Consider the following 15,058-nt stretch of genomic DNA (forward strand, 5'->3'; position numbering starts at 1 on the left):
CTGCCTTCAGCTCAGGTCATGATCCCAGGGTCCTGGAATCGAGCCCCGCATTGGGCTCCCTGCTCTGTGGGAAGCCTGCTTCTCCCTCTCTTACTCCCCCTGCTTGTGTTCCTTGTTTCGCTGTGTCTCTCTCTGTCAAATAAATAAATAAAATCTTTAAAAACAAACAAACAAACAAAAAACAAAAACAAAAAACAAAGACAAACCTTATAGTATTTGGTTACTACCTATTCGGTTAGACAGGTCAGTTGAGTAAACCTTTGATTGAAACCAATTAGCACACAGCAATGTTGGTCCCCCACCTTTAGGGATCAAGTGTTTGAGTGAAAACAAGGCGCTTTAATATATCAAAAGCAGTAAGGTCAACACTGCTGTGTAGGCGCAGGGAAAAAAAATTCAGTAGCAATATATAAAGCTAATTTCATAGGAAAGACCTAATTCTGTTCCCAATCCTATAAGGTGTTCATGATTTTCTACACTGAAGATGAGATGCATTTCTTTCTATTACTATTTGCAGGTGCCTTTTCATCAATTAGTGCTCTTATTGATGACTTAGTTTGAATATGTGAAGGTCATGCTTTCCTTTCTTTCCAATTACCGAAACGAACACGGTATCTTGAAATTTCTTGCAAGGCGAGGACTGCTAAGGACAGCGACGAGAAAAATTATTCTCGAATTTACTGTCCAAATTCAGTTGTGGCATGAAAAATGTATCTACATCACCCATTGGAAAGTGAGGCATCATGAATATATAGATGCATGTCACCATTAGCCTGGGCATCCTGTATCGTAAGTAATTTTTTTTTCTTCTAATTGTGACAGCACCATTTTGCTTGAACCTCTATCAAGAAATTCTGCAGTCTCCAAACGGCGCTTTGGTGTGGTCTTTCCTAAAACCTATATTACACGGAAAAATACTGTACACACCAAATACCCCAGAGATTAATGAGGTCATTCAAAAGGTAAGTCTGGGGGCGCCTGGGTGGCTCACTTGGTGAAGTGTTTGAGTCTTCGTTTGATTCAGGTTATGATCTCAGGGTTGTGATATCGAGCCCCATGTCCGGCTCCACGCTCAGTGGGCAGTCTGCTTGAGATTCTTTCTCCCTCTCCCTCTCTAAAATAAATAAATAATTTTTTTTTTTTTAAAAAGATAAGTCTGAATGAATGAGGATCTTATCGACCATACAAGCAGAGCATCAGGAAGGGGTCTTTAAAGATGTGCAGCATTCTATAGATTGGAATGCATAGAGTTTTCATGTGTTGATGATGGTTCATCTTGGCCTCTTCTGGCTCCTTGTTCCCTGGGTCGCTGTCCTAGAGGACACGTTGGGGCAGGAGGTATTATCTGGAGCAGCCCATGCCGTGAGGATAATTAGACAGAAAGGCAGGCTGTTCCCTGTGGTCCCAGGAGAGGGTGGAGGACAAAGGCTAGTTGGTTTTGCTTGGTGCATCTGGCGGTTAAGGACGAGTCAGACCAGACATGTTTGTAGGCGCCGCCGGGGCCTGGTGAGTGACGTTTCCAGGTCGATTGTGAGGCTTTGTCAGCCTCACTCTGTGGAGGAGGAGCTCAAGGTGGTGGCGAAATCAGCTTCCCTGGGAGCAATCCAGACATCACGGGGTTCTGCTTGGTTTCCCTTCTGGACCTTGGGTAACGTCCCACCCATGCCCTGTTGGACTTGCGATTCTTCCTATTTGTGCTTTCTTTTGAAAGGATGGTGCTGTATTTTGTGTTTTGTTTTCGTGTCTGGCGGTGGCTTGTAAGGGGGCCTGCAGGCTCCTTTTGGGGGCTTCACAGAGGACAGACATGCGGATGATCTGATCCGACTGTCCCACCCAGAAGAGGAGACACCAAGTTCTCCCGATGATCCGCTTTCAAGCTTCAAATGGTACTAGCTTGAAAGTGGAAAAGTTCACGCTAGCATGTGGTCGTGTGAGCGGTGGTGTTAGTTTTGGTCCATCTGGCTTTTGCACACCGCTGGGGTCGTCCTGACAAGCAAAAGAATAATTTAGATGTAAGATGAGGGATTCGTTCAGTGTGAGAGGTGAGCTGTTCCTCCTGCACAGAGAGGCATCTGGGGGGCAGGGCTTGCGGGCCTCCATCAGCTGGGGGAGGCTGTAGGCTGGCCAGGACAGAGCTGTGGGGAGGGCTCGAGCCCCATGCTGCCTGAGAATGAGGAAGATTCTAGAAAAACCAGAGATTTCTCTGATTCTAGCTCATCCCATTTCAGATTTCGGTAGATCCTAACAGGAGCTAGTATCTTTTTCACTCATTTGATGCGCCTCACAACCTGGCTTGTGGATATCCTGGTTTTGTACTGATAACACTAACTTTATTTTGGCGGTTGGCCCTGGCTACTTAGTTTTATGAAACTTGGATCCAGTCATTAGACCCTTGGTCTAAAGTCCCAAGTGGCTGGGAGACCCTGGAAGCATTGCCACTTGTGTTAAATGAAGCAACAGACTCTGTGGGGTGCAGGGCCCGATGTTGCAAATTACTTAGTACTCAGTTTCATTCTCTGCATTACTCGCTATTAGGTGGAACCACCTAAAATGGCCATGTGTGTAGGAAAAAATGTAATTTCAGGGGGTTCAACCTCTGACACTGAGGGTGTCACCAACAAGCACGGTGGTGGTAAGAACAGGCGTGCACGCCAGCAAGGCTGGGTGTCGCCCTCCCTGTCCCGACTGTCCGTGTGACCCTGGGCTTATTGCTCTCCCTCTGGAGCTCTTCTTCGATCAGCAAAAGGGAGGCATGAGGGAGATCCAGGATTTCCTGTGGGAGATCGATCTTTATGGGGATACCCCGCCCTGGGGGTCCTTCCCATGCCCTTGCCTGCCTGGGCTCCCCGGGGGATGCTCCCTTCCACTGAGCACGTCCCGGACCCCGATGAAATGATGGCTACAAATTCTCGGGAGTACCCAGCTCGTACTAAAGGGCATTTAGGCAGGAATCCATGGTCTTTCCACGTTATTATTCGAGAGGCCCCAATCCATCAGTATCCTCTTTTAATTTTGTGGGTCAGAATTGTGTTTGGTCTTGGCCCCAGGCTGATGCCAAAATAAAGAACAGTGTGGAGACAGCATGTGAGCTTTAAGAGAGGTTACAAAAGTAAACAGAACAGATAAAGGAATTAGAGGGGGTTTCCAAGAATCAGTGGCACGTCAGGAATGGCATCAGAAGTGGGGTGTCACACCCCAAATATTGTCTGTCCCCCAGAAATGTTCTCTGACTGCTTGTACTTGGTTTCCTTCCGTCACATGAGCTAAGATCGCTGTCTCGCAGTGCGTGTGGCCTGGAGGATTGGAAAAAGAATAAATATCAGAGGTGATATTTAGAAAAGAGACAACTAACGTAGGCCTGGATCTTCTCTACGAATGTGATTTCTGAAGGACGCCCCGCCCTCATTTGTGGGGGGCCTGGGGAGGGCGAATGTCACCTGAGGAAGGAGGCAGAGGTGGTGGGGGGCCAGGGATTCTCAGCCGGGGTGGGGCCTGGCAATGTTGTCCCCAGAGGAGCTGGGGCAATGTCTGGAGGCATCTTTGGTGTCACAACTAGGGCGGTGGTGGGGGTGGGGGGCTATTGGCATCCCGTGGGTGGAGGCCGGGGATGCAGCCAAGCTCCCCGAAATGCACAGGACAGCCCCCACTGTCTGGGGGCAGGATGATCTGGCACAGAATGTCACAGGTACTGAGGCAGAGAAGTGTGTCTAGAGGGGGTGGGAGCCCAAGGGGAGAGAGGGACAGAGGAGGGGCGCCCTGTCCAGCACCTGATGATGGTGCTGAGTGCAGAGGGGCTGTGGGCCGCGGGGAAGCTGAGAGCAGAGTGCACTTGGCCTTCACCACCCCCCTCCCCCGCGTGTCTCAGGACCGTGGTGGCCCGGGCAGAGGGGTCAGGCAGGGGGGCAGGCCTGAATTAGCCTCTCCCAGCATGGGGGCAAGGAAGCCAGACTTTTCTGATGTCTGTGTCCTGAGCCGAGGTTGGTGACCTGCCATGCACCTGCTCCTGCAAGGGGGAAGGGGGCCTTGGTGCCAGGGTGGTTCCAGCCCGGCCGTAGCAGGACGGCCTGGGCTGAGCGTCCAAGAGCAGGAGCTGAGAGGAGAAGTGTGTGTCTGTTGTCTCGACTGCCATCCCCACGGGGCCTAGCAGAGTGCCAGGAACACAGAGGGCAAATGGGTGTTGGATGAATCAAAGCATGGTGATTATATGGCTCTTGTGCCCGGTTCAGTCAAAGGCATCTGTGTATTAAATACGCCAGGGACGGAATCAACTCTGCACCAAGCTCTCTGCCCTCCCCGCGTCCCGTGGGTGCCCCGTCTATCACGGTGGCACTTGTACTCGGGTCCCGATCCGCCGTCGTCTTGCCTGACTTAGCAGGGGTGAGCGTGGTCAGGGAGCGCACCCTGCCACGGTCATCACTGTCCCCTAGCCACACTTGGCCAGGCCCCCGCCAGGACCATCTCATTGACCTCTCAAACAACTGTGGAAGGGAAGTACTATTATCCCCATTATACAGACAGGAAAATAAAGGCTTGGAGCGGATTCGAGACGTAGCTGGTAAGAGGTCCTGGGGGTTATGGATTTGGGAGGACATGATCCCGCACGGGACATTGCCACTTTCTTTTACCACTTGGACGTGGAAATGTGTGGGGCCATCGAGGACACTTGCAAACTCTGTCCTTCAGATTCTGCAACCAGTTCTAGAATCGCATGGAAGGTAGGAGCCCAGGGAGGGCTGGTTTGCTAATGACTGCATGAAACATGGCGCTTGATTCTGCAAAACAGGCAGGAGACCCCCAGAGACCAGCCACAGGGCTGCTCCTCTGCGTCAGCTGGCCCTGGGCTCCTACAGGAGCTCTCCCTTGACCCTCGTGGCCCATGAACTTGCTCCCCAGGCAGGGTCGCACCTGACTCGTCTGTGTCATCTGCAGGGCCTGGCACAGAGTGCTGATGGGCGTTGCCCGTGAGGAGGTCTGCATGGAAGTTTGCAGATCTCCGTTTTCAGGGCCCGTCAGAGGAGGAGAAGATACGGTTCATGGTGCTTTCATCATTAAAACGCTTTCCCTCAACATCGGAGCTAGTGTTTTTCCATGTCCCTGGGGTCCCCAGAGACCTCCTCTGTCAGAGGACCAAGAGTGTCTTTTTGACTGTGACAGCAGTTTGCCCTGAAGTCGCTGAAGCAGACACGAGGCCTGACTGCCGGTGGGTCCCGCTCATCTGCGCCTGAGCAAGTTTCTGGAGCCCAAGGGCAGCCTGTAGCTGCTGGCATGGCTGGCGTGGCTGGCGTGGCTGGCGTGGCTGGTGTGGCTGGCGTGCGTGCCGGCCACTCTGGGACGGAGAGCCAGGCCCAGGGTTGCAGGTGTCCCAGGGGTGTGGGCACCCTACACGGCAGGGCTCCGGGAGCCCGAGGGGGGGCTCCACCCCACCTGCTGACCGTGGCCACTCCATGGTCCTCGTGGGGATCCCCGCCTCAGATGCAGTGTGGGAGTCTTGGCCCCCTGCCTCGACCTCCCCAAAGCCCCGGGGTCAGTTCCTGTGGCTTCTCGCCACTTTCAGCTCTGCAAGCCTCTAGTTTTTCTTCTGTTAAATATCAGGCTGGTGTTAAAGCTAGTTTCCGGTGTTTGACATGATCTTGACATCAGAAATTGCATTATCTTTTCTCCTTAGTGTTTTTTTCACGGCGTGCGCATTTTTGCTGTTTTCTGAGCACGGTGTCCATCTGGTTAGTTTGCAGGGTGTCAGTCAGGGTCCAATCAGAAGGAACAGCAAGGAAGGTTTCATAGGAAAATTATGACCCTAGAGTAGCAGGGGGTTGGTTGGGGATGTGAGGGGAGCTATGAACAATGCAGCCTGTGGCTGGTGGGGGCACCGAGGGAAAGCAGGGACTGCCCTAGAAATGGCCTCCCTGCTGGGATCGGGGTCCGGACCCCACTGGGAGGAGCACAGCTGTGGCCAGCTGGATGTAGAGGTCCCCAGGGACCCACTGGTGGTGCTGGGATCTGCCCTGTGGGTGCAGGGGAAGCCTTCTGCGGGGCCGCTCTGCAGAGACTTCCCCTGCCCGCCCGGGGAAGTCATTGTGAGGATGCAGCCCCCCTGGGAGGAGCGGGCTCTCATACATCTACTCTGCAGCAGAAGGAGGGAGCTCGGGGACATTACCTGTTCTCATCTGGGCACTGCGGAGCATTCTGCTAGCTGGGAGCTCCCCTGTGCCTCATGCCTGCCAGGGGAGCGGGCCGAGGTCCGACTCATTTCCTTGTTGAGATTTTCTGCTCTGCAGTGTGTTTTGAGACAGTTCGTAATCCTTGTTGAAGCATTGGATGGCTGCTTTAAAATACTTGCCAAATCATTCCAACCTCTGATGTATCTCAATAGGGACATCAGTTAATTGCCCTTCTTAATCAAGGTGTGGTTTTTGTGGTTGTTTGTGGGGTGGGTCCTCTTCTTTTTCTGTCTTTCTTCTATTTTTTTTAAAGTTTATTTTTTTATTTTATTTTATTTATTTTATTTTTTTAAGATTTTATTTATTTATTTGAGACAGAGAGAATGAGAGAGAGAGAGAGCACATGAGAGGGGGGAGGGTCAGAGGGAGAAGCAGGCTCCCCGCCGAGCAGGGAGCCCAATGCGGGACTCGATCCAGGGACTCCAGGATCATGACCTGAGCCGAAGGCAGTCGCCCAACCAACTGAGCCACCCAGGCGCCCTTTTTTAAAGTTTATTTACATAATCTCTACACCTAGCATTGGGCTTGAACTCGCGACCCCAAGATCAAGAGTCACATGCTCGTCAGACTGAGCCAGCCGGGTGCCCCTGAAGTAATTTCTTTTCACAATTTATTTTTATCAATCTCTTTCTGCTTTCCTCAGATTTGTTGTATTATTGTGCTGTGTTGACTAATTTTCACTTTTTAATTAATAACGAACGTATTTGAGTCTGAATTTTGGTTCTATCCACTATGTTGTTATAGCTAATGTCTGCATTATTTCCTAGATGAACATTTCCTAAATAATGTCCTATAACTCAGGAGTTATTTGTGATATTTAAAATTTTTTAACTTGCTGGGGCACCTGGGTGGCTCAGTTGGTTAAGTGTCTGCCTTCCGCTCAGGTCATGATCTCAGGGTCCTGGGATCGAGTCCCGCGTCGGGCTCCCTGCTCAGCGGGGAGTCTGCTTCTCCCTTTCCTTCTGCCCCTCCCCCTGCTCGTGTGTGTTCTCTCTCTCTCAAATAAATAAATAAAATCTTTAAAAAAGTAAAATAAAAAATTTAAACAGTGTTCACACCAACCTTGGCTAACAAATTCTAATTTCATAATACACACCTAAATGATTTCTATAGTTTGGGATTTTACTGCGTATTCGTTTCAGTAAAATTTTCTTGAAAAATGAGGGTCTGTATGCATATATAAGATATATTAGGATATTTGAATTAATTTAAATTGCAATAACTGGCTATACAAAAAAAGATATATGTTTATAAATATATAAAACACATTACATATGTAAATATACATATGTATTTGGGGTGTGTGTGTGTGTGTTCTCTATTTGTCAATTTAAGATTTTTAGATCTTCTCCTTTGGCTGCATCAGTAACACCACCCATGGTCTGCAAACGTGCGTGCAGTTGGACTGCGTGGGTGGTGTTTACTGAGCATCTACTAGGGGCCAGGCCTGGCCTCGAGACATCAGAATATTCATTTATCTTAACATCACCACAGCCACTACCCCCACTTTTCTCGAAGCTTGAAGCTGACAGTTTAAATAATTTGGGTAAGACCATGCAGCAGATAAGAGTCAAAGCCAAGGTTTTAACCCAAAACACGGCTGTTTCATGACATGATTTTTCAAGTACTCTCTGCCTGGTCTTACGAAGCCTTAACGTCTCCTACTGTTCAATCCTATCAAATTCCTTCATTATTTCTAGTCCTTTTGACTTCATATATTTTGATGATATGTTGCTGAGTCCGTAAATTTTAATCATGGTAAATCATAAATTTTTTTTCCAGAATAAATCATGTTCTTTTTGTCACGAATTTTATTTTGGTGGCTGTTACCATTTCTAGCTTTTTTGGTTTTGCTTGATTTAAATCTTTTGTTTTTAGTCCAGTGTAAAAATACAGCTGGCCTTTCATAGAGTTGTCTGTGCAATAGATCATAATCTTAAATTGGAAAAGAGCTTTTGGGGTGCCTGGGTGGCTCAGTCGGTTGAGCATCTGACTCTTGGTTTCTGCTCAAGTCTTGATCTCAGGTCATGGGATTGAGCCCTGTGTCAGGCTCTGTGCTCTGTTTGAGATTCTCTATTCTTCTGCACCTTCCCCTCTGTACACATGCTCTCTCTCTCTTTCTCAAATAAATAAATGAATCTTTAAAATAAAAAAAAAGAAAAGCGTTTATTTTGTTCATAGCTACATTTTTAGCACCTACACCTGGACATGGCTTACAGACACTCAATAAATATAGATACTGGGGCACCTGGGTGGCTCAGTTGTTAAGCGTCTGCCTTCGACTCAGGTCATGATCCCAGGGTCCTGGGATCGAGCCCCGCATAGGGCTCCCTGCTTGGCGGGAGCCTGCTTCTCCCTCTCTCACTCCCCCTGCTTGTGTTCCCTCTCTAGCTGTCTCTCTCTCTGTGTCAAATAAATAAATAAAAATAAATAAAATCTTAAAAAAAATAAATATAGATACTTACTGAATAACTTAACGAACTGTGTCCGAAATCCTTTGAATTAGATGTTTGGACCTATTCAAAGTTATTGTTGCGAGTGGCAAGTTTAGAGTTCTTACTGTCATTCTCTGTTACAGTTTTAAAATTTACGTTTGTCCTTGTGGTTATCTTTTTTCCTTTTTTGCTGTTTTTCTCTCTCTCTTTTTTTTTTTTTTTTTTAAGATTTTATTTTTAGGGATGCCTGGGCGGGCTCAGTTGGTTAAGCGTCTGCCTTCGGCTCAGGTCGTGATTCCAGGGTCCTGGGATTGAGTCCCTGCATCAGGCTCCTTGCTCAGCGGGGAGCCTGCTTCTCCCTCTCCTGCTCCCCCTGCTTGTGCTCTCTCTCTCTCTCTCTCAAATAAATAAATCTTTAAAAAATAAGAAGATTTTATTTTTAAGTCATCTCTATACCCAACGTGGGGCTCGGACCTACGACGCCGAGGTCAAGAGTCGCATGCTTCACGCCAGGCGCCCTCCCTTCTGTGTTTCAATGTTGAGCTTACCCTCTTACAGTTAATGATGAGATTCCTTCTTTCTCACTGAGGTGCGAGCTCCCATTTGCCTGCCTGCCTGCCTCCCTGCCCGCCCCTCGCCCCCTCTATCGCCGATGGAGTCTACAGTTCTATAGATTACTATCTCATTAACTGGTGTTACAATCATCAGCCACTGGGGCTTCTAATTTCAATTATAACCTTCCTACTATAACTTTATAATTTTCACAGTTATTTTCAAGAATTACCATGGGCATCTGGATTACACTTAAGACTTTGTTAGCTACTATTTAAAAATCAATTCTTGGGCCACCTGGCTGGCCCCGTCAGTGGAGCGTGTGACTCTTGATCTCGGGGTCATAAGTTCGAGCCCCACATTGGGTGTGGAGATGACTTAAAATAAATAAACTTTAAAATCAATTCTCTATTTGAATGGTTTCGTGACTCAGCACCATCTGGATCGTATCAGAGATGTATCGTATTCTTATACTGAGTTAACTCTTACTCAGGTTGGGTTCCAGGAAATTTTTTAGGAGCGCTCTCAGGTAGCCTGCGTTCTTTCTGCTTGGGTATCTGAATATGACCTGCACATAGGAATTCGTGGTTTATACTATTTGCCTCTCAGAGCTATAGATTGCGCTTCACTGTCCACTGACCTTTAATTTTGCAGAGAAGTTATCTGAAATTACATTATTTTTTTTTTTCCTTCTTAAGAAGCTTCTTGTGAACTCTTGGGTGTGTATTCCAATTTCAATTGGAATTCTAGATTTTATGAGGTATGTTAGGCATTAGTCTGCTTTTAATAATTTTGCCTGTTCTAAGGAGGGCTCTGAAATGTACAGACTCAGGGATGTTTGTGAGCAATAGTGAGTTTTCTTCCTTCTGTGATTCGTGACTCTGCTCTGGCCCCTTCCCTGGAATCCTCCTTGGGATTGGAATCCTCCTTGGCTTGGCTCTCCCGCGTCTTTCCTAGATTGGTTTTCCCTGGGTCTCGTGGCTGTCCTCTGGGGGCCAGGACGGCGTCACCAGTTGGTTCTGTGCGGAGATTTGTCCTGTTGCCATTTCCGGAACGCTGCCCGTCTGCTGCCTGCTTGTTCTGGGATCAGCGGCCTGGAGGCCAGTCTTCAGCCCAGATTGCTCCCTCTGATCACCCCCTTCTCGACCTTCCTTGGCTCTTTGTGAAAATACCAGGCAGAGATTGTCTACATTTTCTCCTCTCTTTCATGAAATGGGTTCAGATGAAGACCTTTCTCTCTCCTGATTCGTACGTTGGCCTTGTCCCTTTACCAGAAGGATCGTGGCGCAATCCCTAGACCTAGAAGATTGTGCTTAGCCAGTGTGGGTGAACAATGGCAAGGGTGTGAGTGCAAAAGGGCCAGGTTCACGTGAAGGCAGAGGGAGAGTGTGGATTTGGAAGAAGCCCTTCCGCACTGCTTCATGCGTCCGGCAGCCCAGTGGAAGGAGGAGAGGCTCTGGGCCGGGCTGGGGGCCACGGTTCGAGAGCATCCAGCCGTGTCCCAGGAGGACCTCCTGCTCTGTCTTTGGGCTGGCAGCAAACCACGACTGCGGGGAGCATCCTCTCTCTTCTGTGGTGGTTGTTTTCAGCTCCTGCGCTGGCGTGATCTGGGCCATTAGGAGGGTCTCCTGGTGACCCCAGGGATGTGTGGTTAGCCTCTCAGACCCTCCTTACTCAGCCCTGTCTTTTTGGCACGTAGATCATTGTCAGGATTAAAAATACAGTAACGTTGCCATGGACGCTTTCATGGATTTCGTTTTATATTTCACTTAAATCATTTCTGAGCATAGAGTCCTTTTATCTTTAGAGAAAAGGCACAGGCTTTTTTGTGTGCCTGGGTCAGGGACTAGGAATATGTTTATGAAACCAAATTATTTTACAAAAATCTGGCGCTCATTTGCTCACTAGCAACAATAAATGATAAAATACAGGTAATTGTCCTCTGTCTTCAGTAGTGTTGGGTATTGTAGAACAAATGCATGGATATTACCTGAGAATATATATATATTTTAATTTATTTGACAGAGAGTGAGCAAGAGAGAGAATGAGCAGGTGGGAGGGGCAGAGGCAGAGAGAGAAGCAGGCTCCCCGCGGAGCAGAGAGCCCGACACGGGGCTCGATCCCAGGACCCTGGGATCATGACCTGAGCCGAAGACATGCTTAACGACTGGGCCACCCAGGCGCTCCCTGAGAGCATATTTTTGAGGAAGAAATGTGGGCAAACATGATTTTATGTAGCAGGTGTGTGCTGGGGACATCTGCTGTTCCCCACAGTGAGCTCAGTCCTGGGGCCACCGTGGTGGACAGGTGGACGGCACCTGCAGGGAGAGTCTGCGAGAGTAGTCTTGGGACTCACCTCAGAGACGAGGACGCTGGAGCCGGTCACCCGGCCTGGGGAGGCGTCGGCGGCCTGCCGGTGACTTTGGCGGCTCTTTGCTGTGGTGGCCAGTCGTGTATATTAGGCTTCTCTCCCTCTCGTCCCTGCACGGCCCCTAAGAACCCTCCCGAGCTGGCGTTGCAGACCTGGAGATAAACCCACGTATGCTTCGTTTTGCAGGCAAATTACACTTTCCATTTCGTGCACAAGCTAAAGACTTTAACAGAAACACTGCTGAAAACGTCTGGCATTTTTCAGAATAGTGGGAGTGGCCAGATGCTCAGCCAACTGCAGGTGAGTGGTGGCTGTCTTCACATTGAGGGCGAGGGTTGGGGGGGCACCTGCGAGGGCGTGCCTTGAAATCAGAGCGGCCCCTCAGGGGGCCCCACGGTGCCCCTCGGGTGTGGCTGTCAGCTGACTCATAATACTGACCTAGAGTTGAATGTGTGAGGCAGTTTTGTGAGTGGTCAAGGGCTTGGTTCGTGCCAGATGTCAGTATTATGAGCACGATGAATAATTTAATAGTATTTGCCTGTTCTTTAAATTCCACAAATGGAGGGACGCCTGGGTGGCTCAGTCGGTTAAGCATCTGCCTTTGGCTCAGGTCGTGATCTCAGGGTCCTGGGATCGAGTCCTGCATCGGGCTCCCTGCTAAGTGGGGAATCTGCTTCTCCCTCTCCCACTGCCCCTCCCCCTGTTTGTGCTCTCTCTGTCAAATAAAATCTTAAAAAAAAAATAAATTCCATAAATGGAGGCACAATTCTGTACCTTAATGCTCTTTTGAGTGGTTTGCGTACTTTTCAACTGTGGGTCTGTTTAAAGGGCCAGTTATCACTCCCTGACATTCTGTATTGACGATCTAATATATTCCAAAATCCTGGGGGCTGTGTTTTAAGATGGCCAATTCCTGCAGAGCCCGACAGACATGAACTTCAGAACTTTACAGGAGGTAGGCCACATAATAACCTGGGGCCATTTGTGTAACTGGAAGTCCCCTGAAGTCTGATAGCATGAGAAATCACGCCCGCCTTTTTATTCTTGTTTGGCCTATTTTTTTATGCACCAGACAAGTAGTTCAAGGCGATTCATTGCAGGGACTCGGGAGCCAGCCTGGCTGGCTTTGATTCCTAGTCTAGCCCGGCAGTGGGGTGAACACACTGTCCCAGAGCTGCAGTTTCCCCCGGGGAGTCCTGTGCCGGGGGTCCCGTGGCTCCTGACAGTGGGCCTGGCGGGGTGCTGGTGGCCCCGGGCGTTAAACCCAGGTGGTTTCAGAGCCCAGCGGCAGCTGGCGGTCCTGTCCTGGTGTTGGAAGGTCTGCGACGCCGGGTCTCAGGGCGGCCCCCACTGTGTTAGTATGAGGACTATCATCATATTCTTCTTGAACTTGTTTGCTCGCGGGTTGATTTGTTACGGGATCAGCAGGCTTTTTCTCTAGTGGGCCAGATCGGAGATAGCTTAGGCTTTGAGAAAGTCTCTGCTGCGATTAGGAATAATTACATGCAACATCATGAACAACAAATGGAGAGTCTCCAAAGTCGTGTGAGCACCTGACTGCCCCCCTGCCCCCAGTCCACACGGCTCCAGGGAGAGGTCCTCCCATGAGCTGGTACCACCTGCCAGGCAGTCATGTTAGAAACGCAAGTCCTTCTTCCATCACCTGCACTTGTCATCTTCAAGGAAAAAGCATGGTGAGTGGCGGCCCATTTCCCAGCGTGGGGCTCACGATCGGGGAGTGTGAAGACCTGTATTCCAGGCCTGGCTCTTGCCACCAGACAGTTGGGCAGGTGCTTCACTGCTGCCCGAGACCCGGACTGCATTTCTACTCAGGGAAAAGCAAGTGATCTCCTTACGGAGATGTGGCCAAGCGTAGATGATCAATACACAGAAAGTACCCAGCCAGTGTCTGGCCCGTGGTGAATGCCCAGCAAAAGATACGCAAGATTCCAGTAAAATAAAAGTGCACACCAGTGTTTCGTAAGGAAATCCTGTCATCCGTACACAAGCATCGATAGAATCATCACATCCGGGAGGCGGAGGTGAGAAGTCACAGAGCTGAATGCAGAGGGTGGACGCCGTTTGAGAATTCCTTATCGGAAGTTCTAAGTTTCAAGGCTGTGCGCTCACACGAAGTCAGGGTCACGTGTAATTATTCTCTAGTGAACTGATAGGTTCCAGAACTAGTCCCCGTTCCGCCAGCCCCCTCCTAGCTTTGTCCTGGCTCTGGCCTCATGACATCAGGATGTCCCCCGCAGTCTTGGTGGGCTGCTGGATGTTGCAGGGGGCAGTCAATCCGGAGGCAAGCTTTCATTCCAAGCACCCTGGGGAGCCCTCCTTAGTGAAAACCTTGACAAGGGAGAGTTGGAGCCGTTCAACAGGAAAGAGGGATCACACAGATCATGATCTGCAGGGTTCTTCCAAAGATGAGGTTTGATGGCCACAGAATAAAAGTGGGTTCGGGAAATGCAGAAACCCTTCCATGGCGGTTTTATGAGAGTGACCCCATCTCTAAAACTGGCCGGTGGAAAACACAACGGAAAGGCTCTTTTAAAAAAGCTTTCTATTTAATTATTTACTAATTTATTTATGTATTTATTTATTTTTAGAGAGAGAGAGCATGTGTGCATGTGTGTGTGAGCAGGTGGGAGGGGCAGAATCTTAAGGATTATTTTATTTTATTTTATTTAAAGTAGGCTCCATGCCCAATGTGGGGGTTGAACTCAGGACCCTGATATCAAGAGTCGCACGCTTAACTGACTGAGCCAGCCAGGTGCCCCGTAAATGATCTATAAATCATCACCCTCTACTTTTGTTAGAAAATTCTCCTGAGGGCGCCTGGGTGGCTCAGTTGGTTGAGCGACTGCCTTCGGCTCAGGTCATGATCCTGGAGTCCCGGGATCGAGTCCCACATCGGGCTCCCTGCTCGGCAGGGAGTCTGCTTCTCCCTCTGATCCTCCCCCTCTCATGCTTTCTGTCTCCCATTCTCTCTCAGATAAATAAATAAAATCTTTAAAAAAAAAAAAAGAAAGAAAATTCTCCTGAAAAGTCGACACTTGTTTCATTCTTTGTTTTCAATGTTAGTGCATAATTTCAATGACAATCGAAATTGTCACAATCATTACTCTTGTTTTTCAAAGTGAAGTCCTAATCAACTGTGATCCTGTTATTTACCATGATTTTTAGAACCTCTTTCACCATGATTCACTTTATGTGTCTTTTTCTTGTAAAATGAAACTTCAAATAAACCTAACAAGTATTATTCAGTAAGAGGAAATGAGATTATTTTTGTTAAGCTGTGTTATTTTCCTTAGGAAGCCCTGAGGAACAAATTTATAAGAAACTTTGTAGAGAGCCAACTGCACATTGATGTTGACAAGCTGACCGAAAAGCTCCAGACTTACGGTAAGTAGGTGGGGGTGTGTGGGGGTAAGCGGGTGGGCATATCTGTGCATGTGGGCGTGTCCATGTACCTAGGTGGG

General features: G+C 48.8%; 1 protein-coding gene across 1 annotated transcript in view; it reads left to right on the top strand.

Annotated features, from left to right (window-relative positions):
• The window catches only part of ABCA13 (ATP binding cassette subfamily A member 13), a 372,949-nt gene that overhangs the window by 116,645 nt on the left and 241,246 nt on the right, over nucleotides 1-15,058 (top strand). The window contains exons 27-29 of the mRNA XM_035026542.1: nucleotides 823-962; nucleotides 11,763-11,876; nucleotides 14,891-14,981. Coding sequence (XP_034882433.1) covers nucleotides 823-962; nucleotides 11,763-11,876; nucleotides 14,891-14,981 — 345 coding nt within the window. The remainder of the gene's footprint in view (nucleotides 1-822; nucleotides 963-11,762; nucleotides 11,877-14,890; nucleotides 14,982-15,058) is intronic.

This window comes from Mirounga leonina, unplaced genomic scaffold (genome assembly GCF_011800145.1).
Source record: "Mirounga leonina isolate KUSES-001 unplaced genomic scaffold, KU_Mleo_1.0 Mir_199, whole genome shotgun sequence".
Classification (NCBI taxonomy): Eukaryota; Metazoa; Chordata; class Mammalia; order Carnivora; family Phocidae; genus Mirounga; species Mirounga leonina.